Raw genomic sequence first — 23133 nt, 5'->3', positions numbered from 1 at the left:
GAAGTAAGCTTCGGTAAATATATATATAAAGGAGTTGAAAGAGGTTAAAAAAAAGAGGGGGAAGAGAGAAATCCTACACTTATGAATTTTTGAGAAGATCAAGGAACGTAGATCAAGAAACAGGGACAAGGGCACGGCTTGATTATCTGTCCTAATCAGGTGTGTATAAATCACACTTTTAGTTTTACATGTGTTATGTGGTTGATTGTTATATGTTGAATTGGAATGAATTATGTGATTATATGATTGAAATTGATATGATTATGAATTATTTGATTTTGATGGTTGAATATGATATGAATATTTGATCGTTGAAATTGAAATGTTTGTTTAGATATATTGGATAATTTGATGGAATATGATAGAAATATGTAATTGATGTTTTACATATGGTATTGAAAGTACATGAATCATGTGATTAAAGAGGATCTGTGACAGCCTTGTACTGGATCTGAAATATAGAGGGACCTATGAGTCCAATTACAGAAAGGCCTTCGGGTCAAATACAGAGGGACCTATGAGTCCAATTACAGAGGGACCTTCGGGTCATAGAGGTATCCCGGGCAGATCCCAGACTTGACTGTTACAGAATAATAAACTGAATAGAGTGGCATATGTTTGTTTTTAAATTATGTTATATATTATTTCTGATTATATGTATTGATAAAAGAATATGCTTGATGTCTGTATCATGTGAGATTAAAGGTGGAAATTTATATACACTGAGTTGTGGCTCATATAAACCACTAAAATTTTCAGAAATAAGATAACATTAAGTTTTGGCTGACGTGGGTTATAGGAACTCCACGTGTTATCAGGTTCGGCGGCTGACGCATATTGGCAACCTTCTCCTCCTCATTATTTTGCATGTAGATAAATGTATAGTATATAGAGTGGTGAGAGGGTTCCACTACTTTATAAGATATTTTGAAATATGTATCAGATAAGTGTTGGTTTGAATTTATATAATATGAGTGTTTTATGAATTAGATTTGTGTATTGATTGCTTTTATGTTAAGGAATTTATTTATAGTAAGTGCATACGTCATAGGGGTTGAGTTGTCACAATAACTATACGAAATTTCGACTTTTTTAAATTTTCTTATATGAACTTTTAGTTTTCAATCTAAATACATATACTTTTGAATTTTTCATTTCAACGTTTCCTTCAACAAACAATTAAGGTCAAATTAAATTGACTAAAGTCTCAAAATGGTCCTTAACATATTGCGTTTTTTTTTATTTTGATCCAAAACATTATCTTTTGAATTATTCGATCTCTCACATTTGAAATCGGATAACATTTGGTTCATTTTGGACGGTTCCATCAAATTTTTGACGATTTTAATTACCGGGTCACAAATCCGTCACTAATCGAGAGAAACTAATCCGTCACAAATCCGTCACTAATTCTTTTAAATTGTTTTATCTCCTTATAAAATATTGTCTTTTGACAACATTTCATATGTAATTCTCATCAAACTATATTCATCTTAATTAGCTATTTCAATTGTTTATTTAAAATATCGTCTTTTACGTTTTAACTTATATGATTTCACTAAAGTAAATATTTATTTTGATGAAATAATATTGTTTTGAATATTGTCAAAAGCAATATTTTATAAGGAGATAAAACAATTTAAAAGAATTAGGGACGTATTTGTGACGGATTTTGTGACGGATTAGTGACGGATCAGTTTCTCCCAATTAGTGACAGATTAGTGACGGATTTGTGACCCGGTAATAAAAACCGTCAAATATTTGACGGAACCGTCTAAAATGAACCAAATGTGATCCGATTTCAAATGTGAGGGACCAAGTAATTAAAAAAATAATGTTTTGGACCAAAATAAAAAAAAACGCAATATGTTAAGGACCATTTTGGGACTTTAGTCAATTAAATTTGATATTGTGTACATTTGAAATATTACCGTCTAAACGGATAAATGCGGCAAACCAATAGGATAAGTATGAAAACATATGAATTTTTTTACATTTTCTAATTTTTCAAATGATCTTTTTTTTCTAATTTAAATACATGAATTATGAAATTTTCCAATTTTTCTCCTAATTAATAATTTCAATCAAAAATAAAATTATTTTATAAATTGTTTTGATTTTACTCTTTTCTAAGTTAGAACGTTTGGTTGTTTTAGAATAATTCTTTTTTTAGTTATCTTGGACAATGTCTTTAAAAATTATCAGATTTTAAGAGATTTTATGAATTAAGAGTATTTATTATTCTTATCTTTCAAATATTGCATTGTATTATGATACTCTTTCAGTCTACAAAAAATAGTCACATTCGTGGACGGCACGGGTTTTAATAATGTACGAGAGATGGGAGAAAAGTAGGTAAAGTATATAAAATTTCCACTTTTAGAAATAGGACTATTTTTTATAGAATCTCAAAATGACAAAATAAGACTATTTTTCGTAGATGAGGGAGTATGATTTTTTTTATAAATTAATTCTTATTTTTTTGTTTGACATGATTATGTAAGAATTTGCACATAAATTTTATTTTAATTATATATATTTTTATTTAAATTATTTGGTTTTAAATATTTGATGAATTATTATCTTCATTTAAATTTTAATAAATATCAATTTTTAATAAATATAAATTTAAATAAATACGTGTTCGACATTAAATGAATTTATTAAAAATCTATAGAAATCTCAAAAGCTAGGAAGAAATTTTATAAAATCTCAGAAAGTTTGTGGGTTACAGACAAATTACTCTGCATCCAAAAATTATAGTGTTGATTTGCGTTGTGCTTAGAAGTTAATATTTGTAAGTGAAAAAACGCACGAATATAAATCTTAGTAATTGAGAGTAAAAAAGTATCAATTCATGCAATGCATTATTTTTTATCTTTGTTACATGCTTAACGCAATCATGTAAAAATATGTAGTATATCTACTCATTGTTATATGCTTACTATTTATGTTTTTGTCAATTTTGATTTGTAGTTTACATCTGATCATCAGAAACCAGCTGAACAAAGAGATGGCGGATCAAAATACGACCCATCGTTATGCTCCGAACGCCTTTGAATTGAATAGGTTTGTTCGGCTGCAGTTTCGTAGCCAACTTGCTTGTTTAAATGCTGCATTCTAACTCTTTGAACCGTTTCATAGGTTGCCTGTGCCTAGACTTGGAATAGTCCTCGGCCTTGTGGGAAGTAATGGCATTGGAAAATCGAGCGCCCTCAAGGTTTTGACCGGGAAGTTGAAGCCTAACCTGGGACGCTTTAACGTACGTAACAAATCAGCCACCCTCGAATTTGCAATTTGATTTCGTCCTGATTGGGACGAAATCTTGACTCGTTTTAGAAGATCCGAGCTCCATAGTTACTTCACCCGTATTCGTGAAAAAAAGATGTTGCTAGAATGCTTTGCTTCTTATTTCATATTTCATCTCTGTGTTGTTACATCTCTTTGTGATGCATTTATTCGCAGGCAGTCACCAAGCCCCAGCACGTTGAACACATCCCGAATGTTGTCCAAGGCAACGTTGGGCAATTTCTTTCTGAGAGAGATACGAAACAAGAACTTGCAGCTGAGCTTGAGTTGATTCAAGTTATGGACCGTAATGTGGGAGATTTATCGGGTGGAGAGCTTCAGAGGTTTGCGATAGCTACTGTTGCTCTACAGAATGCAGACATTTATATGTTTGATGAGCCATCGAGTTATCTTGATGTTAAACAAAGACTCAAAGTTGGTCAAGTTGTGAGATCGTTGCTTCGACCTGATAGGTTGGCGACGTTCATCTTTTTTGTTAACTTTCTAAACATCCCTATTTACATGGTTATGACTGATTATCCTCTGTTTTCAGCTATGTGATTGTGGTGGAGCATGATCTTACTTTGCTCGAGTATTTGTCGGACTTCATTTTCTGTATTTACGGGAGACCTGGTGTATATGGAGTAGTTACTCTTCCATTCTCGGTGAGAGATGGAATTAATGTTTTCCTGTCTGGATTTGATCGAAATGATAATCTTAGGTTCAGAGATGAAACCTTTACATTGAAGGTTAGTCCAATTTTATTACTCCTAACATGTAGTTTTTGGGCAACTGAGAAGCCTATTGCCTTAAAATGTACTTCTCGTTCGTCCTTCCAGATTGTCGAGACTCCACAAGAAAATGTTGAGGAAATTGAGGCGCGTGCAAGATACAAGTATCCAACCATGACTAGGACTCAGGGTAATTTCAGGCTCAAGGTCGTGGAGGGCGAACTCACTGATTCAAAAATTATTGTGATGCTCGGTGAAAATGGGAAAGGAAAAACGACCTTTATACGGATGCTGGTATGTTTGTTAGTTAACTTTTAAAAAAAAACATGTTAGTTTTGTTCGTGTTATGCTGAAGCTGTTGTCCTTCCAAATGCTAGGCTGGTCTTCTGAATCCCGATTCAGTAGAGGGATCGGATGTGGAAATTCCCATGTCCAACGTCTCGTACAAGCCACAGAAAATCAGTCCAAAAGTGAAATGTAGCGTGGGAATGCTGTTGCGTTAAAAAATCCCTGACGCATGTATGGATCCGCATTTTGTATCCGATGTGATGAAGCCTCTTTTGATTGAGCAATTGATGGATAAACATATTGAGAAGCTCTCTGGTGGAGAATTACAAAGAGTTGCCATCACTCTTTGTCTTGGAAAGGCAAGTTCCAATCCATATGATTGTTATCTATATTTTTGGTGTTTTGTTTCTCATTTGTAAATCTCTTCTACTTGGTGTGGTTTGCAGCCAGCTCATGTATATTTGATAGATGAACCAAGTGCACATCTAGACGCGGAGATGCGTATAGTTGCTTCAAAAGTCATCAGGCGATTTATACTTGACGGGAAGAAGACTGCATTTGTGGCCGAGCATGATTTCATCATGGCAACATACCTTGCAGACAGAGTGATTGTGTATGAGGGAAAGCCATCCATAGATTGCGTTGCTAATCCACCGCAATCGCTTATGACCGGAATGAACCTCTTCTTATCTGTAAGCTGCAGCATCGATATTTTTTTCGATATATCTTCCATAAATGGCTGACTGAATATTCATCCCTGACTAATGCAGCACCTGGATATCACCTTCAGAAGGGATCCCGCGAATTTCTGGAATAGAATCAACAAGCAGGAGGCAACCGAGCATTGGGAGCAGTCTTACTATTATTTGGATGACTAACGAGTTGTGCTGCCATTTGGTAACGATGACAATGCTACGTCTTGTGGTTCTCAACATTGATATTTCGAGTTGATGAGGTCGGAGGTTGTTTTTGTGGTTACGTGATCGAGTGCTTATCGAACAATGGTGCTGGTTGGCTCCCCAGCTAGGATTTTTTGTTCAAAAGTTAAGAGATTATGAGTTGTAAGCTTTTGTTTTGTTGTTTTTGAGCTCACATTACAGTTATTTTTAACAGTTATATATAGTGCATTTTTCTCATTTTTACATATGATTTGAAGTTATAAATTGTAGTAATTAAATTGGTATTAAAATAGGGAAACTGCAAAGGCAGGCAGAAGAGCATATAATTTCACCTCAAACCAATATCAATAAAACTGAAAGCAGTTTGTTTCTTGAGCTGTTTATCATATATCAAACTCCTCAACTCAACAGCTTCCTCCCATTTCCCAGCAGCAATATACATATTACACAACGCTACGTAGTAACTCCCGTTTTCCGGATCCATCGAGAAGAGGATTTCCGCGACTTCTCTCCCCATCTCAACGTCTCCATGATAGCTGCACGCACTCAGCAGGGCTCCCCACGCGCCCACAGCCCCACCTTCCCCAGGAAGATTCTCGATGAAGTCACGAGCCTCACGGAGCCTCCCTGACCTCCCGAGCATATCCACCACGCATACATGGTGCTCAGCTGCAGGAGCCACTTTGAACCCGCTCATCATGCTCTCATAATAGGCGCGCCCTTCATCGACCAGCCCGGAATGGCTGCATGCTGAGAGGAGGCTCGTGAACGAGCCACTCGTTGGACGGCATCCTGACCTGATCATGTCGTTAAACGTATCAATTGCCCTTGAGCCGAAGTTATGGAACCCGTAAGCAGATATTAGGGAGTTCCATGCAACAGCTGATTTCTCGGGTGAATGAAGAAAAACGCGTTCGGCCTTATCTAGTCTGCCTCCATTGCTGTACATGTCTATCAGTGCAGCAGATATGAAAGGATTCTTGTAGAGATTCAACCTGAAAACGTGCCCTTGGATCTGTTTTCCGTAACTCATGGCTCCTAGCTGGGCACAAGCGGAGAGAACAGTGGAGATGGTGATCTCATTAGGCTCGAATTCAAGAGAACGGAACAACTCCAGAGCTTTCTTAGCATCTTCATTCTGTGACATGGCAGATATCACACAATTCCATGAACACAGGTTGTGGTCATGACTAAGGTTAAATGCTAACGTAGCACTCTCCGAATCACCTAATCTCCCGTACATCGTTACCACTGAGTTCTGCACCCGCATATCAGTACTCGCCCCTGTTTTAAGAGCTAAACAGTGAACTACTTTCCCTTCAATTGCTAACCCAAGATTCCCACAAGCGGATATGACACCTCCGAGTGTTACAGAACTACATTGAACCTGCGCTCGCCTCCTCATTAAGTCGAAATATTCCAAGGCTTCTCGGAAATGGCCCTTGTGACTGCAGCCAGCAATGACCGTGTTCCAACTAGTGGTGTCGAGCTTAACAGAGGTGCTTCCGAACAATGCAGAAACATCCGACAAGGCTCCACAAAGAATGTACATGTGCATGAGGGAATTCAAAGCAAAAGTTTGGTTTAATAACCCCAGCTTCATGCTCCAACCATGAACCGATCTTCCAAATTGAATCGAATCTGGACAATCACAGGATGGAAGCACTGCCAAAAGAGTTGGCAAGGTGAACGTAGAACAACAACCGAGCATTTTCTTGAATAGGGTCCGAGCTTCTTGATATTGCCCGTTGTGGGCATATCCGAAGATCATAGTGTTCCACGCTACCAAGTCTTTCTTCGGCATAGTCAAGAATAAACACAGAGCCTCCTTAAGCTTACCACACTTGGAATACATATTAATCAGACTGTTTACAACCGACGTTTCAGATGCCATCCCTCTCCTAATTATGAATCCATGAATAGCTTTTCCTTCTTCAAGGAGCATAAGTTCAGCACAATATGGAACCACAGTGACAACTGTAGCCATATCAGGTTGAATCGATGCTACAAGCTGCATATCACGAACAAGGCGAAACGCCCCCACAGCTTGCTCGTTCAGAAAGAAACCTTTTATCAAGGCATTCCAAGATACCACATTCTTGATCACCATTTCTCCAAAAACACATTCAGCAGCAGAGATATCTCGGAGCTGAGCATAAAACGAGATAAGAGAGTTCAAAACCGAGACATGGCTGCTCCCCATGTACCCCAACTTGGTCGCCCAGCAGTGAACTGCCAGCCCGAAATCAAGCTCCTGCAGAATAGTACATGCTGCCAAGGCACAAGAGAAACTAATACTATCGGGCTGATTTTCAAACGAAGCCATATGTTTGACATACCACAACGACCTCTCAGGGTGGCTATTGTAAAAACAGCCACTGATAATCGAATTCCACGTGACAATGTCCTTGAATTCCACCTCCCAAAACACACACTCCGACGATCTCAAATCAGCACATTTCGCATACATATCAATCACAGCATTGCTCAACACGGTGCACGCAAGCATCCCCGCTTTGACGCTCAGTCCATGAGCAACCCGACCTTGTTTCCCAACTTCTTTCAAACTCGAATACGCCGATACCAAAGCAACGAGACTCGTGGCGCCGAATTCGTTCCCCTCAGCAACCATTTTCTTGAACAATCCCACTGCAGCTTCGGGGCAGTTGTTATCTACGCACGCCCTCATCATAGCACTCCACAACACCATATCTCTCGCAACAGCTTCGCCAAACAAGGTAGACGACGATGGCAACTCCTTACACCTCGAGTAAAGAGTGAGCAGAGAAGTAACGGTGGGGAGATGGGCAAGAGCGCCTTTTTTCACGGCTAAGGCGTGCGCCATAGCCGCATTTGTAGTGCTTGGCTGCTGCTCCATGACGCATTGAATAATCTTGAATGCATCCGGCGATGAAAGGCAGCATTTTGGTTCTTGCGGGTCTCTGTGAGACATTTCGTCGAACAGGTGTGGCGCGGGTGAAATGACATGGGATTGGTTGACTGGAAGAGCCGCATTGGAGCTGAATTCTTGGAGGAGGAGATGGCTAGTAAATCGGAAACGTAGATTTGGTCTGAATTTGACAAGTATGGACTGTTTGATTGCCAATTTCAAGCCGAGCATTACTTTCAAACAAAAAATGAAATGTAATTAACATTCGACCTTATAATGCATTATTTAAAAGTTCTTTGTAGTATATTAAAATTATTGACGTATTTAATCGAACCTGTTATCTATGACAAAATTATAGTAATTAAATATTCTATGTGTCACATAAATAATGGTACAATTTTAATTTTTTAAATACACACTTAACTTCTTTATCATTTTTCCACATAATTTCCTATCTTTTATCTACGTTTTTTTTCTATTTATTTACAAGTTCATCACAAAAAATTTCCACTCCCAACCCAATCAATATCAATATACTAGTATAAAGTGGGACATTTTCTTCTTTAATAAAAAAATACCAGAAGTGGTAATATTTAATAACTAAAATATTAGCAATCAATAAGTATAATAATTTAAATAAATGTAAATTTCTTCTAGTAATACAGATTTTTCCTAAAAATACGGTATTAACAGAAAAAAAAAAGTTTAAGTCGCTGACGAGACATCAACTTGTTGAGTCATATACTCTAGTTGACACATTTTCTAGAATGCGAACATCTTTATTTGTAATATTTGTCTTTCTACTTTATTATATTTTCACTTAATTCATAGAATAAAATTGTATAAAATTTTTGTAGAATAGAAAATGCTCAACTTAGAGTGGAACAAAGAGAGTATTAAAATATAAATGAAAATTTTACACTCTTATAAAAATAAAGAAAATTAAATGAGTATTTTACTTATGGACATTTCAAATTGAGATATAGGTTAGTAAGTACTAATATTTCACTATTTAGAATTTTTTGTGGACTTAAGAAGTACTCTCTCCGTCCCAATTAAGTCTAAGACAAAAAATTTTGGCACGGTGATTAAGAAATTGTGTTCAAATGTAAGATAATGAAATAAAGTATTATAAGAGAAATAAAGAGAGGGTAAAGTAGGTGACGCAATAAAGTAAGAGATGTTTTATTTTTTGTTAAAAAGAAAAATGACTCAACTTAGTTAGGACATTCTAAAAAAGAATATGGGTAAATTTAGATTAACCATTGTACTCACTAGTCTAGTCACTGAATGCTCTAAGTACTTAAGAGCATCCACAATGGTTTTAAGTTAGCCACAACTCCTCCTGCCACATCATCAGCACTAAAAACTCCTCATGTCACATCATCAGGATAAGCAACTGGACAAGCAATAGGCTAGCCACAATAAACAAAATTATAAAAAACAAATAATTAACAATCACACAAAATACGAAATTAAATTTACGACACAGATACGGGAAAATTCAATAATAATAGTAAAATTTAAAAAAATACATTAATTAAAAAAATTACATTATTGTAAAAAAAATTACATTAATTTAAAAAAACTCATCTTCCACACATGAGCCACGTCTCCGCCTCACTCCTCGTGGCCGTCGCCGCCGTCGCCGCCGTTGTCGCCGCTATCCGGGAGCCCCACCTCTGCGGCATCTGAGCCCGCGTCTGAGCCCCCCAACCGTGCCGCGGCGGCATCCAAATCGACCCGCATACTCTCGAGCATTGAGTGAAGAAACCTCTTCTCCACAGGTCAGTTGACGACCTCCATTCAGCTAAGATCTTGTGCATCTAACCCAGCGTTTGTTGACGTGCGAAGAAGGCGAGCTCGGTTCGCGACGAGCCAATAGGGGGGATGCCGACTGGACCTCTTGGGACCCCTGGGCGACCCCCTCGCTACCCGTTGCGCCCGCTTTTGCCCAACCGGGCGAGTGCGGCGAGTAAACGATGGAGAGGACGATAACTCCTGAATATCCTCGGGGAGGTCGTGGGAACCGCCGCTGCTGCCGCTGTAATCACCGGCATAGTTCAGTCGCTGCTTCTTCGGCCAGCCAGCATCGACACCTGCCCGAAACTTCTCGGAGTCCATCAGGACCTCATAGCAGTTCCAGTAGGTGAACTCCTTATAAAGCCCGGGCACGGGGAAGGCTTTCTCCGCTATCCTCCTGCAGTCCTCGTCAGTTTGGCCATTGGTCTGCATGCGGAGGGCGTTGGTGTACAAGCCCGAAAATCGGAGACCGCAGCCTTGATTCGGTCCCACCCCTTCCGGCACTCCTCCCCGCTGTGTGGCCTCCCCTCCGGGCAAAATGCCTTGTAGGCTGCTGATATTTTAGCCCACAAGTTGACGATCCTCTGATTGTTCGAATGGAGAGGATCATCGCAAACCCTCACCCAAGCCTTGGACAGCGTGACATTCTCCGCATCCGTCCACTTCCTCCGTGTCGGGCTGTCGTCATCAGCCGGCTGCGACGACTCTCCGACCACTCTTTTGCCCTTCCCCTTGCCCTTATTCTTCTTTGGTGCGCCCCGACCCTGCCCTACTCCCCCGTTTGAACGGGAGTGTCCACATCCTTGAGATCTATCCCCAACTCCTCTAAGGAGAAAGTTTCACACCCAGTGAACTGCGTCTCCGATGGGGTCGATGTGTACGAAGAAACAGTCAAAAAATCAAAACTGGGGCGATAGACATTGTCCCCCCCTGGCGTCCCCTGCATCTCGGCTGCCCACCTCGGCATCATCTGCATCCCGGGTTGCATCCCCGATACCCCCTGCCCGCCCTGCATCCCCTGCCATCCCGGCATACTACCCCCGGCTGCCATCCCGGGCATCATCTGCTGCCAATGGTACATGTTGTAGTACTCGACCATCGGACCCCATCCACCTCCCACGGGTACCGTGGGAGTTTGAGACCCGCTCGTCACCAGAAACCTCTCGTTGTTGTTCTCCATTTTGCTTTATTGCTCTTGTACAAAAATTAAGTGAAAGAGAAAACTCGTTAAAACAAGCGGGGTGAATGAAAATGACATGCAAATCGCGTATATATAGTGTTTCGAAAAAGAAAAAAAAAAAGTGTTAGCCGATCGCTCGCCGATCGGCGAGCGCATCGGCCAGCGCCCGAGAATCGGCGTCCGCTCGCCGATTTTTTCGCCAATTTGGCGCTAGCCGACTCCAATGGTTCGGCGAGCGAACCGGCTAACGCCGGGAATTGGCTAGCCGCCATTGGAGATGCTCTAAACCACGAAGGTAAGTGGAATACTACGAAGAGAACAACTACCACGATATTACAGCTAGCTAGGTGGTAATCATCGCCTTTGTTATGTCGAAAACCAAATCAAATTTAAAAAAGATCAAGGGTTGTTTAAATATTTATAGTTCCTCTCTGAACCATATACTACTAAGAACTCTTCTCTTCATCAAAACTTACAACCGCTTGAGCTCCAATTATTTGCAAAGCTAAATCTGAGCCCAACATTTTACTGATAAAATTATTATTTATAAGATACAAGTTACAGAAAAAGCTTTACCACTAAGCTAACTGTAATAATGGAGTGCTCATTTCAGTTGGAAGAAGCTCGGCTAGAAAGGAGTTCGGTAAGCTCGGCTTACCGAGCTGGAACTAGCCTGGAACTAGCCGAGAAGAAGAAGGCAGAAGTCGGTAAGCTCAGCGGTAAGGAAGCTCGGTATGGAAGCTCGGTATGGAAGCTCGGTAAGGAAGCTCGGCGTTGAGCTGGAATGAGCCGAGAAGGAAGAGTTCGGTTGTAAGCCGAGAAGAAGGAGTTCGGTTGTAAGCCGAGAAGAAGGAGTTCGGTATTGAGCCGAGGAAGGAGTTCGGTCTTGAACCGAGAAGGTAGAAGCAACCTAGCCGAACTAGCCGTTGGAGCAGCAGTTAGTTAGCTGAGATGTAGCGGTTATTCTTCTTGCTTTCTTGATTCTTCTTGTAGTTAGTTAGTAGCAGTTGCTACTTGATTATAGAGCTTTAAATAGCTCACCGTGTATGTAGTTTAGAGTAGAGTTTAATCAATAAAGAGTTTTCCAGTTTTCTCTCCGAGTTTATCATCTTCAATACTCAAAGTGTGAGTGTGTGTGTTTCTGCATTGTGTGATCTCATACAACACTGAGTGTGTGTGTGTGATCTTCTTGAGTGTGTGAAAGCCTTGTGTGCGTAAATCCCAACAAGTGGCGCCGTCTGTGGGAAGGGATATTGAAGCTGATTTGCAGAGGATCAAACGGTTTCAGAGATGGCAGCAAGGCTTGATGCAGAAAAGTTCACAGGCAAGAATGATTATGGCCTGTGGAAGATGAAGATGAAGGCGGTTTTAATTCAACAAGGCTTGGCGGCAGTTCTTGCAAAACCAGAGGAGAAAGGAAAGGCTCCAGTGCTTGATGAAAAAGCTCAGGCAAAGATGGAGGAGATGCAGCTCAAGGCACATTCTGCAGTGATTCTGTGCCTTGGAGATAAGGTCTTGAGGGAAGTTCAAGAAGCCAAGACTGCGGTGGAGATCTTGGACAAGTTAGATGAAGTTTACTTGGCCAAATCCTTGGCTAACCGGCTGTATCTCAAGAAGAGGCTGTATGCCTATAGTTTTTCTGGAGATAGGTCCATCATTGAGCAGCTAGAGGAGTTCAACAAGATCATTGATGACCTGGGATCTGTTGATGTCAAGATTTCAGATGAGGATAAGGTCATTCTCACATTGAATGCCTTGCCTAGCTCGTATGACCAGCTAAGTGATGCAATTATCTATGGAAGAGATAAACCTATCACCTATGCAGAAGTCTATTCAGCCTTGATGGCCAAAGAACTCCAGAAGACAGCCAACAGAGGCTCTGCAAGCTCCAATGTTCAAGCTGCAGAGGCCTTGAATGTGAAGAAGTTCAAGAAGCAGAACTTCAAGAAGAAGTTTGAGGGCTCTAAACCCTCAAGTTCTGATGCTCAGAAGGAAACCAGAGCTTGCTATTGGTGCAAGAAACTGTAATAATGGAGTGCTCATTTCAGTTGGAAGAAGAAGAGAAGAAGAAGGAAGCTCGGCTTTGAGTTCGGCTTTGAGCCGAGAAGACAGTTGGTCTTGAGCCGAGAAGCAAAGGAGTTCGGTTTGTGTACCGAGAAAGGAGTTCGGTTTGTGAACCGAGAAGGGAGCTCGGTTGTGAGCCGAAGAGAGTGCTCGGTTGTGAGCCGAAAAGAAAGTTCGGTCTTGAGTCAAGAATAGAGTTCGTCTTGAGCCGAAAAAGAAGAAGCAACAGTTCGGTCTTGAACCGAGAAGGAAGTTCGGCCTAGAGAAACTAGCCGTTGGTGCAGCAGTTAGTTAGCCGAGATGTAGCAGTTATTCTTCTTGCTTTCTTGATTCTTCTTGTAGTTAGTTAGTAGCAGTTGCTACTTGATTGTAGAGCTTTAAATAGCTCAAAACCATGTACGTAGTTAGTAGTGAAAATCAATAAAGAGTTTTCAAGTTTTCTCTCCAAGATTACCATCTTCGATACTCTAAGTGTGAGTGTGTGTTCTTCTGCATTGTGAGTTATCATACAACTGTGAGTGTGTGTGTGATTCACCTGAGTGTGTGAAAGTCTTGTGCGTATTGAATCCCAACAAGTGGCGCCGTCTGTGGGAAGGGGATATTGAAGCTGATTTGCAGAGGATCAAACGGTTTCAGAGATGGCAGCAAGGCTTGATGCAGAAAAGTTCACAGGCAAGAATGATTATAGCCTGTGGAAGATGAAGATGAAGGCGGTCTTGATTCAACAAGGCTTGGCCGCAGTTCTTGCAAATACAGAAGAGAAAGGAAAGGCTCCAATGCTTGATGATAAAGCTCAGGCAAGGATGGAGGAGATGCAGCTCAAGGCACATTCTGCAGTGATTCTGTGCCTTGGAGATAAGGTCTTGAGGGAAGTTCAAGAAGCCAAGACTGCGGTGGAGATCTTGAACAGGTTAGATGAAGTTTACCTGGCAAAATCTTTGGCTAACCGGCTGTATCTCAAGAAGAGGCTCTATGCCTATAGTTTTTCTGGTGAAAAATCTATCATATAGCAGTTGGAGGAGTTCAATAAGATCATTGATGATCTGGGCTCTGTGGATGTTAAAATTTCAGATGAAGACAAGGCCATTCTTACATTGAATGCCTTGCCTAGCTCGTATGACCAGTTGAGTGATGCAATTATCTATGGCAGAGATAAGCCTATCACCTATGCAGAAGTCTACTCGGCCTTGATGGCTAAGGAACTCCAGAAGACTACCAGCAGAAGCTCTGCAAGCTCCAATGTTCAAGCAGCAGAGGCCTTGAATGTGAAGAAGTTCAAAAAGCAGAACTTCAAGAAAAAGTTTGAGGGCTCTAAACCCTCAAGTTCTGATGCTCAGAAGGAAACCAGAGCATGTTTTTGGTGCAAGAAACCAGGGCACTTGAAGAAGGACTGCCATGCCTGGAAGAGAAAACTAGCCTCTGAGGGCCACAACACTTCTGATTGTGTAGAGAGTACTGATCCCCCTGCTCAACTCATGAATGTAAGTGATAATGGGATCAGTCACAGGTGGATAATGGACTCAGGGTGCAGCTTCCATATGTGCCCCAACAAATCTTGGTTTCATGATCTTCAGGAAGCATCAGGGACTGTAGTTCTTGGAAATAACCATGTGTGTCAGATCAAAGGGATAGGGAAAGTGAAGCTAAGTTTGCAAGATGGCTCTATAAAGATCCTAACTGGGGTGAGGTATATTCCGGAAGTGAAAAGAAATCTCATCTCATTGGGAATGCTGGAGGAGAAAGGGTTCACCATATTGATGAGTCAGGGAAAGATGCTTGTGAAATCTGGGAATGCAGTGATGATGGAGGCTGACAGAGAGCACATTCTCTATTATCTGAAGGCTAAGGCCGTTGATGGAGAAAGCAATGCAGTGTCAGATGATTCCATAATGCTATGGCACAAGAGATTGGGCCATCCAGCAGAAGGAAGCTTGAAAGAACTCATCAAGAAGGGCCTGATCTCTGGAGATTTCAACAAGATGGACCCCTGTGAGCAGTGTATACTTGGAAAAGCAAAGAAGGCACCCTATCCTACAGGTATTCACTCTTCTACAGCCCCATTAGACTACATACATAGTGATCTCTGGGGCCCTTCACCTGTAAGCTCAATTGGTGGTGGGAAATACTACCTTGCTATTATTGATGACTACACTAGGAAACTGTGGGTGTATATACTGAAAGAAAAATCAGAGACATTCACAAAATTCAAGATATGGTGTAGAGAGGTGGAGCTAGAGAAGGGAAGGAGTGTTAAATGCCTAAGAACTGACAATGGCTTGGAATTCCTGTCTACTGAGTTTGATCTGTTTTGCAAAGAGAAGGGTATGAAGAGGCACCGCACTGTTCCTGGTAACCCCCAGCAAAATGGTGTTGTGGAGAGGATGAATAGGACTATCCTAGAGAGAGTAAGGTGCTTGTTACTCAGTTCTGGTCTGAGCAACAGATTTTGGGGAGAGGCTGTGTATACAGCAGCCTATCTCATAAATAAGTGTCCATCTACTGCCCTTAAGTCTGAGACTCCTGATTACATGTGGTATGGAGCCCATAGTGACTACTCAAAATACAAGGTGTTTGGGTGTGCAGCCTATGCTCATGCTAGGCAAAGTAAGCTTGAGGCTAGGGCTCTAAAATGCATATTGCTGGGGTATCAGAGGGGTGTTAAGGGGTATAGGCTCTGGTGCATTGAGCCTGGTAGGCAGAAGGTGGTGGTGAGTAGGGATGTTGTGTTCTTGGAGGATCAGATGCCATACTTAAAAAGGAAGCTGGACTCCAATGAAGTTGAGAGTGATTTCCTCAAGGTGGAGCCAGTGGGACTTTGCCAAGGAGCAGGTGGAGCCTCTGACTCAGAAAGTGAGTCTGAACCAGAGGATGATGGTGCTCTAGCTCGAGGTAGAAAAATTGATGAGCCTACAGCAGATTCTGCCAGAGAGTACCAGATAGCAAGAGATAGAGGCAGAAGAAATACAAGACCACCTGAAAGGTTTTCTGATGTGGTCTACTATGCACTTTGTGCTGCTGAGAGCATTGATATTGCAGATCCTCTCACATATAAAGAAGCCATGAAGAGTAAAGACAGAGAAAGGTGGATTGAAGCCATGAATGAGGAAATGGAATCTTTACTCAAGAACAAAACATGGATTTTGGTGGATAAATCCAGACTGACTACAGATGGAAAAGAAAGGAGGCTGATCAGTTGTAAGTGGTTGTTTAAGAAAAGATTGAGACCACTGATAAAGATAGAATCAGATTCAAGGCAAGGCTGGTGGCTAGGGGCTTCACACAGCAAGAAGGAATTGATTTCAATGAAGTATTTGCTCCAGTTGTTAAGCACACTTCGATTAGGATCTTGTTGGCAGTTGTGAACCAGCTAGACTGGGAGCTACAACAGCTTGATGTGAAGACAGCCTTCCTCAATGGGGATCTAGAGGAGACTATCTTTATGGAACAGCCAGAGGGCTATGTGAAGACTGGAGAAGAAGGCAAGGTGTGCCTGCTACAGAAAAGTCTTTATGGACTTAAGCAAAGTCCTAGACAGTGGAATAAGAAGTTTGATGCACAGATGAAGAAGATTGGCTTCTCCAAGTCAGAATATGATGATTGTATTTACATCAAGAAGGCAGGCAGGACTCCCATTGCCTACCTATTACTCTATGTGGATGATATGCTACTTGCAGGCCCTTCTATGACAGAAATTCAGAAAGTTAAACAAGATCTGAAGTCGAGCTTTGAAATGAAGGATCTAGGAGAGTCAAGGAAGATCCTAGGCATACATATTCAGAGAGATAGAGGCTGCAAGAAGCTGTGGATGCTGCAAACTGATTATATTGACAAAGTTATGCAGAGATTCAGAATGGAGAATGCTAAACCTGCCTCAACACCCTTGTCCCAGAGTTTCAGATTATCAAAGGAACAAGCGCCTAAAACTAAGCAAGAGGCTGATGAGATGGAGGCTATCCCTTATGCTAGTGTTGTTGGGAGTATCATGTACACTATGATTTGTACAAGACCAGATCTTGCTCATGCTATCTCAGTGACTAGCAGATACATGGCAGACCCGGGGAAGGAGCATTGGAATGCTCTTAAATGGATATTGAGGTACATGAAGTCAACTAAGGACTGGGGGATTGTGTTCAATGGCTGGGAAGGTGGATCTGAGGAGGTTGTGCAGGGGTATTGTGATGCAGACTATGCTGCAAATCTGGACACCAGAAAGTCTCAAACAGGTTATTTGTTCACCATGTTTGGAACTGTGATCAGTTGGAAATCAGGTCTGCAGAGTGTAGTTGCTCTCTCAACTACAGAATCAGAGTATATAGCTCTCACTGCAGCTGTACAGGAGAGCTTTTGGATCCAGGGAGTAATTTCTGATTTTGGTTTTGACCAAGAAACAATGGTGATTCATTGTGACAGCAGCTCAGCTATATGCTTGGCTAAACATCCGGGTTTCCATGAAAGGAGCAAGCATATAGACATAAAGTTGCACTTTATTAGAGATGAGATTGAAAGGGGAAGGGTGAAGGTGGTTAAGATTAACACCTTGCACAATCCGGCAGATATGCTAACTAAATCTCTAAGTAGAGACAAGTTTGATCATTGCAAGAAGTTGATCAATGTTTGTGCGAGAACTGAGATGAGCCCTCAGGTGGAGAATTGTAATAATGGAGTGCTCATTTCAGTTGGAAGAAGAAGAGAAGAAGAAGGAAGCTCGGCTTTGAGTTCGGCTTTGAGCCGAGAAGACAGTTGGTCTTGAGCCGAGAAGCAAAGGAGTTCGGTTTGTGTACCGAGAAAGGAGTTCGGTTTGTGAACCGAGAAGGGAGCTCGGTTGTGAGCCGAAGAGAGTGCTCGGTTGTGAGCCGAAAAGAAAGTTCGGTCTTGAGTCAAGAATAGAGTTCGTCTTGAGCCGAAAAAGAAGAAGCAACAGTTCGGTCTTGAACCGAGAAGGAAGTTCGGCCTAGAGAAACTAGCCGTTGGTGCAGCAGTTAGTTAGCCGAGATGTAGCAGTTATTCTTCTTGCTTTCTTGATTCTTCTTGTAGTTAGTTAGTAGCAGTTGCTACTTGATTGTAGAGCTTTAAATAGCTCAAAACCATGTACGTAGTTAGTAGTGAAAATCAATAAAGAGTTTTCAAGTTTTCTCTCCAAGATTACCATCTTCGATACTCTAAGTGTGAGTGTGTGTTCTTCTGCATTGTGAGTTATCATACAACTGTGAGTGTGTGTGTGATTCACCTGAGTGTGTGAAAGTCTTGTGCGTATTGAATCCCAACAAAACCTGGACATTTGAAGAAAGATTGTCATGCATGGAAGAGAAAGATAGCCTCTGAGGGACACAACCAATCTGATTGTGTGGAGAGTGCTGATCCCCCGGCTCAACTCATGAATATTAGTGACAGTGGGGTCAGTCATAGGTGGATTATGGACTCAGGGTGCAGCTTCCATATGTGCCCAAATAGGAGCTGGTTTCATGACCTTCAAGAAGCAGCCGGCACTGTGGTGCTGGGTAATAATCACATTTGTCAGATCAGAGGAATAGGGAAGGTAAAGCTAAGCCTACAAGATGGCTCTATAAAGATCCTAACTGGGGTGAGGTATATTCCAGAAGTGAAGAGGAATCTCATCTCATTGGGAATGCTGGAGCAGAAAGGGTTCACCATATTGATGAGTCAAGGAAAATTGTTTGTTAAATCTGGAGATGCAGTGATGATGGAGGCTGACAGAGAGCATATTCTCTATTATCTGAAGGCTAAGGCTGTTGATGGAGAAAGCAATGCAGTGTCAGATGATTCCATAATGCTATGGCACAAGAGATTGGGCCACCCAGCTGAAGGAAGCTTGAAAGAACTCATCAAGAAGGGTCTGATCTCGGGAGATTTCAACAAGATGAACCCCTGTGAGCAATGTATACTTGGAAAGGCTAAGAAGGCACCCTATCCTACAGGTATTCACTCTTCTACAGCCCCTTTAGACTACATACATAGTGATCTTTGGGGGCCTTCACCGGTGTGTTCAATTGGTGGAGGAAAGTATTATCTAGCTATCATTGATGACTATACAAGGAAGTTGTGGGTATATATTCTTAAAGAAAAATCTGAAACACTCACAAAGTTCAAGATATGGTGTAAGGAGGTTGAGCTAGAGAAGGGTAGAAGTGTTAAATGCTTAAGAACAGACAATGGCCTAGAGTTCTTGTCTGCTGAGTTTGATCTGTTTTGTAAAGAGAAGGGTATGAAGAGGCACCGGACTGTTCCTGGTAATCCTCAGCAAAATGGTGTTGTGGAAAGGATGAATAGGACAATCCTAGAGAGGGTGAGGTGCCTACTTCTTGGTTCTGGTTTGAGCAGCAGATTCTGGGGTGAGGCTGTGTATACAGCAGCCTATCTCATCAATAAATGCCCATCTACTGCCCTGAAATCTGAAACTCCTGATTACATGTGGAATGGAGCTCATAGTGACTACTCAAAGTACAAGGTGTTTGGGTGTGTGGCCTATGCTCATGCTAGGCAAAGCAAGCTTGAAGCTAGGGCTCTGAAATGTATTATGTTGGGGTATCAGAGGGGTGTTAAGGGGTATAGGCTCTGGTGTATTGAGCCCGGTAAGCAGAAGGTCTTGGTGAGTAGGGATGTGGTGTTCTTGGAGGATCAGATGCCATACCTGAAAGATAAGCTGGACTCCAGTGAAGATGAGGGTGATTTCTTCAAGGTGGAGCCTGTGGGGGTTGGCCTAGGAGCAGGTGGAGTTATTGACTCAGGGAGTGAGTCTGATTCAGATAAAGAAGAGGCTCCAACTCAGGGCAACCAGGCTGGTGAGTCTATATCAGACTCTATCAGAGACTATCAGCTTGCAAGGGACAGAGTTAGAAGAGAAACAAGGCCACCAACAAAGTTCTCTGATGTTGTGTATTATGCTCTGTGTGCAGCTGAAAGTATTGATGGCGCAGATCCACTCACATATAAAGAAGCTATGCAGAGTAAAGATAGAGAAAGATGGATTGAAGCCATGAATGAGGAAATAGAGTCTTTACTCAAGAACAAAACTTGGATTTTGGTGGACAAATCCAAGCATGAATGAGATTGAAAAGGGGAGAGTGAAGGTGATTAAGATTAACACCTTGCACAATCCGGCTGACATGCTAACAAAGTCTCTAGGTAGAGACAAGTTTGATCATTGCAAGAAATTGATCAATGTTTGTGCAAGAACTGAGATGAGCCCTCAGGTGGAGAATTGTAATAATGGAGTGCTCATTTCAGTTGGAAGAAGCTCGGCTAGAAAGGAGTTCGGTAAGCTCGGCTTACCGAGCTGGAACTAGCCTGGAACTAGCCGAGAAGAAGAAGGCAGAAGTCGGTAAGCTCAGCGGTAAGGAAGCTCGGTATGGAAGCTCGGTAAGGAAGCTCGGCGTTGAGCTGGAATGAGCCGAGAAGGAAGAGTTCGGTTGTAAGCCGAGAAGAAGGAGTTCGGTATTGAGCCGAGGAAGGAGTTCGGTATTGAGCCGAGGAAGGAGTTCGTTCTTGAACCGAGAAGATAGAAGCAACCTAGCCGAACTAGCCGTTGGAGCAGCAGTTAGTTAGCTGAGATGTAGCGGTTATTCTTCTTGCTTTCTTGATTCTTCTTGTAGTTAGTTAGTAGCAGTTGCTACTTGATTATAGAGCTTTAAATAGCTCACCGTGTATGTAGTTTAGAGTAGAGTTTAATCAATAAAGAGTTTTCCAGTTTTCTCTCCGAGTTTATCATCTTCAATACTCAAAGTGTGAGTGTGTGTGTTTCTGCATTGTGTGATCTCATACAACACTGAGTGTGTGTGTGTGATCTTCTTGAGTGTGTGAAAGCCTTGTGTGCGTAAATCCCAACACTAACCTAACCTAACCCAAGTAAAAAGAGGAAAAGGCGTAAAACAAGAAAAAGAAACTCTTCTCCTGTGTATGTATAAGTTTTGAGAGCTCAACTTGCACACTCCATCAAACCATCACATCACTTCGCGGTTAAGGATTGCAACATTTCAGCGCCTTCTTCTTTCTCCTCGATTTGTAGTGCAAGCATAAGTTTACACAATGACAGGGTGATCCTCTTCTGGAGTCTGGGGAGGTTTTGGCTTCCAATCGGGCTTTTCGTCCCAATACACATCGTAGTATATGTGGCCCGGAGTGTGATCCTCCACAAAACACCAAATGCCTGTATACCGCTTCACGCGGTTCCAAATGTAATTTATTCTGCCATGCATAATTCATCCAAATGCACATGCATCAACATCTATAATATGAGATGAATGTGAAAAGATGAGTATTACCACAGTACTATTTATGACGTTTTTTTCAAAACGAGTGCAAAAAGTAAATGACTCAACTTAGTTGGGACGGAGGGTTCGGTAGTATTTAAATCGAGTAGAGTCGAAAGTAAAATATTTGCTAGTTCGAGAGGTCAACTTTAAAGTTTATTAAAAGTGGTTGCAACACGCACCCATGTTTCATGATCTTGATAAGAATTAATTTGGTCGGTTTGTATCAGGTCTACCGAACTTGATCGTGCAATGTCATGGCAATTATTTCGGTCGATTCATATCAGTCTCAAGAATGAAAGCTTCAAAGAGTAATTATTTATTACACCCCTGAATTGTAAATCTTGTGTTAGGATCGTCGACTGCAACATTAGTTTGATATTGTCCGCTTTGGGTCAAGCCCGCACGGATTTGTTTTTGGGTCACTCCCAAAAGGCCTCGAACTAATTGGGGTTGGACAGGAATTATATACACCTTCCAACTTCCCCTACTCATCCGATGTGGGATGGGTTTGTACCCCAACAAACCTCCCCTCAAACTGAGACCACATCGGGAACGCAGTCGACACAAACTGAGACCACATCGGGAACGCAGTCGACACGAACATGGGTTGTTCCAGCCCTGGCCCCTAGGTCATCCTGGGCCCGACTCTAGCCCGAGTCCTTCAGGGCCCGACCCATAGCCACCTGGGCTCTGATACCACTTGTTAGGATCGTCGACTGCAACATTAGTTTGATATTGTCCGCTTTGGGTCAAGCCCGCACGGATTTGTTTTTGGGTCACTCCCAAAAGGCCTCAAACTAATTGGGGTTGGACAGGAATTATATACACCTTCCAACTTCCCCTACTCATCCGATGTGGGATGGGTTTGTACCCCAACATCTTGGATACCATACTGGTTCCTCATATAAGAGAAAGAGTTTACTGTCATTCCCTAAAAGATACTCCCATTTCTCTAACAACGAGGCTTAGATCGGAGATTCAAAAGAGTTCTTGAAGAATTTAATTAGAGAGGATATGTTGTCAATATAAAATCGTGTTTGACAATTTCATGAAGATTGACTTACGAGCATAGATGAGTAAAGCTTATTGGGCTAAGATAAAACTTGGTGTCAGAAGCCCATTATAAATACACCAATAGCCTAACAGAAATATATTCCCCAAATAAATTTAGGAAATGAAAATATCAAATTGTGTTGCGGAAATAATACACCACATAGGTTGAAGTACAATTAAACCGCATACTACATTTGTCCCATAAGAATATGCACTATTCATTTTTAGTCCGTCCTACAAGAATATGCACTTTCTAATTTTGAAACTATTTTCTCTCTAATAATACTTTATTTACTTTTTCTCTTTATCTCTCTCTTATTTACCAATTTTGCATGAAAACTTATGTCGAATCCAAAGTGCATATTCTTTGGGGACGGAGGGAGTATTTTTTTATGAAATCTGAAAATAATTGTGTAAAAAAATAAATAAACCGAACCAAAAATAATCTCATTCTTTCATATTCAAATGTTACAGTTTTTTTTACACAAAAAAAGATATTGAAATATGGATTTAAGTCATTTGAATTATGAAGATCAAATTGAAATATGGATTTAAGTAATTGAATAAATTGTAAACTCACTCCCTAAACATAATGTGGTTGCCGGGGAGTGGTGTGTTAATAAACTGTTGGCACAAAAGTTCGTAGTATTATATATGGGTTTATTCT

The 23133-nt window shown here is 41.4% G+C and overlaps 1 protein-coding gene and 1 pseudogene across 1 annotated transcript; one reads left to right on the top strand and one right to left on the bottom strand.

Moving 5' to 3' along the window:
• Nucleotides 1-799: 799 nt before the first annotated feature.
• On the top strand, nt 800-5449 carry LOC121781065 (annotated as a pseudogene).
• Nucleotides 5450-5534: 85 nt separating this feature from the next.
• On the bottom strand, nt 5535-8336 carry LOC121781075 (pentatricopeptide repeat-containing protein At4g19220, mitochondrial-like). The gene has a single exon (XM_042178766.1). The coding sequence runs from the start codon at nt 8325-8327 to the stop codon at nt 5535-5537; it is 2793 nt and encodes a 930-aa protein (XP_042034700.1). The 5' UTR covers nt 8328-8336.
• Nucleotides 8337-23133: the final 14797 nt, after the last annotated feature.

This window comes from Salvia splendens, chromosome 20 (assembly GCF_004379255.2).
Source record: "Salvia splendens isolate huo1 chromosome 20, SspV2, whole genome shotgun sequence".
Taxonomy (NCBI): domain Eukaryota; kingdom Viridiplantae; phylum Streptophyta; class Magnoliopsida; order Lamiales; family Lamiaceae; genus Salvia; species Salvia splendens.
This window is presented reverse-complemented; position numbering and strand designations above follow the sequence as displayed.

Excerpts from the sequence above, each read along its gene's own strand:
- LOC121781075 (XM_042178766.1), bottom strand. The coding sequence starts at position 8,327 with ATGCTCGGCTTGAAATTGGCAATCAAACAGTCCATACTTGTCAAATTC.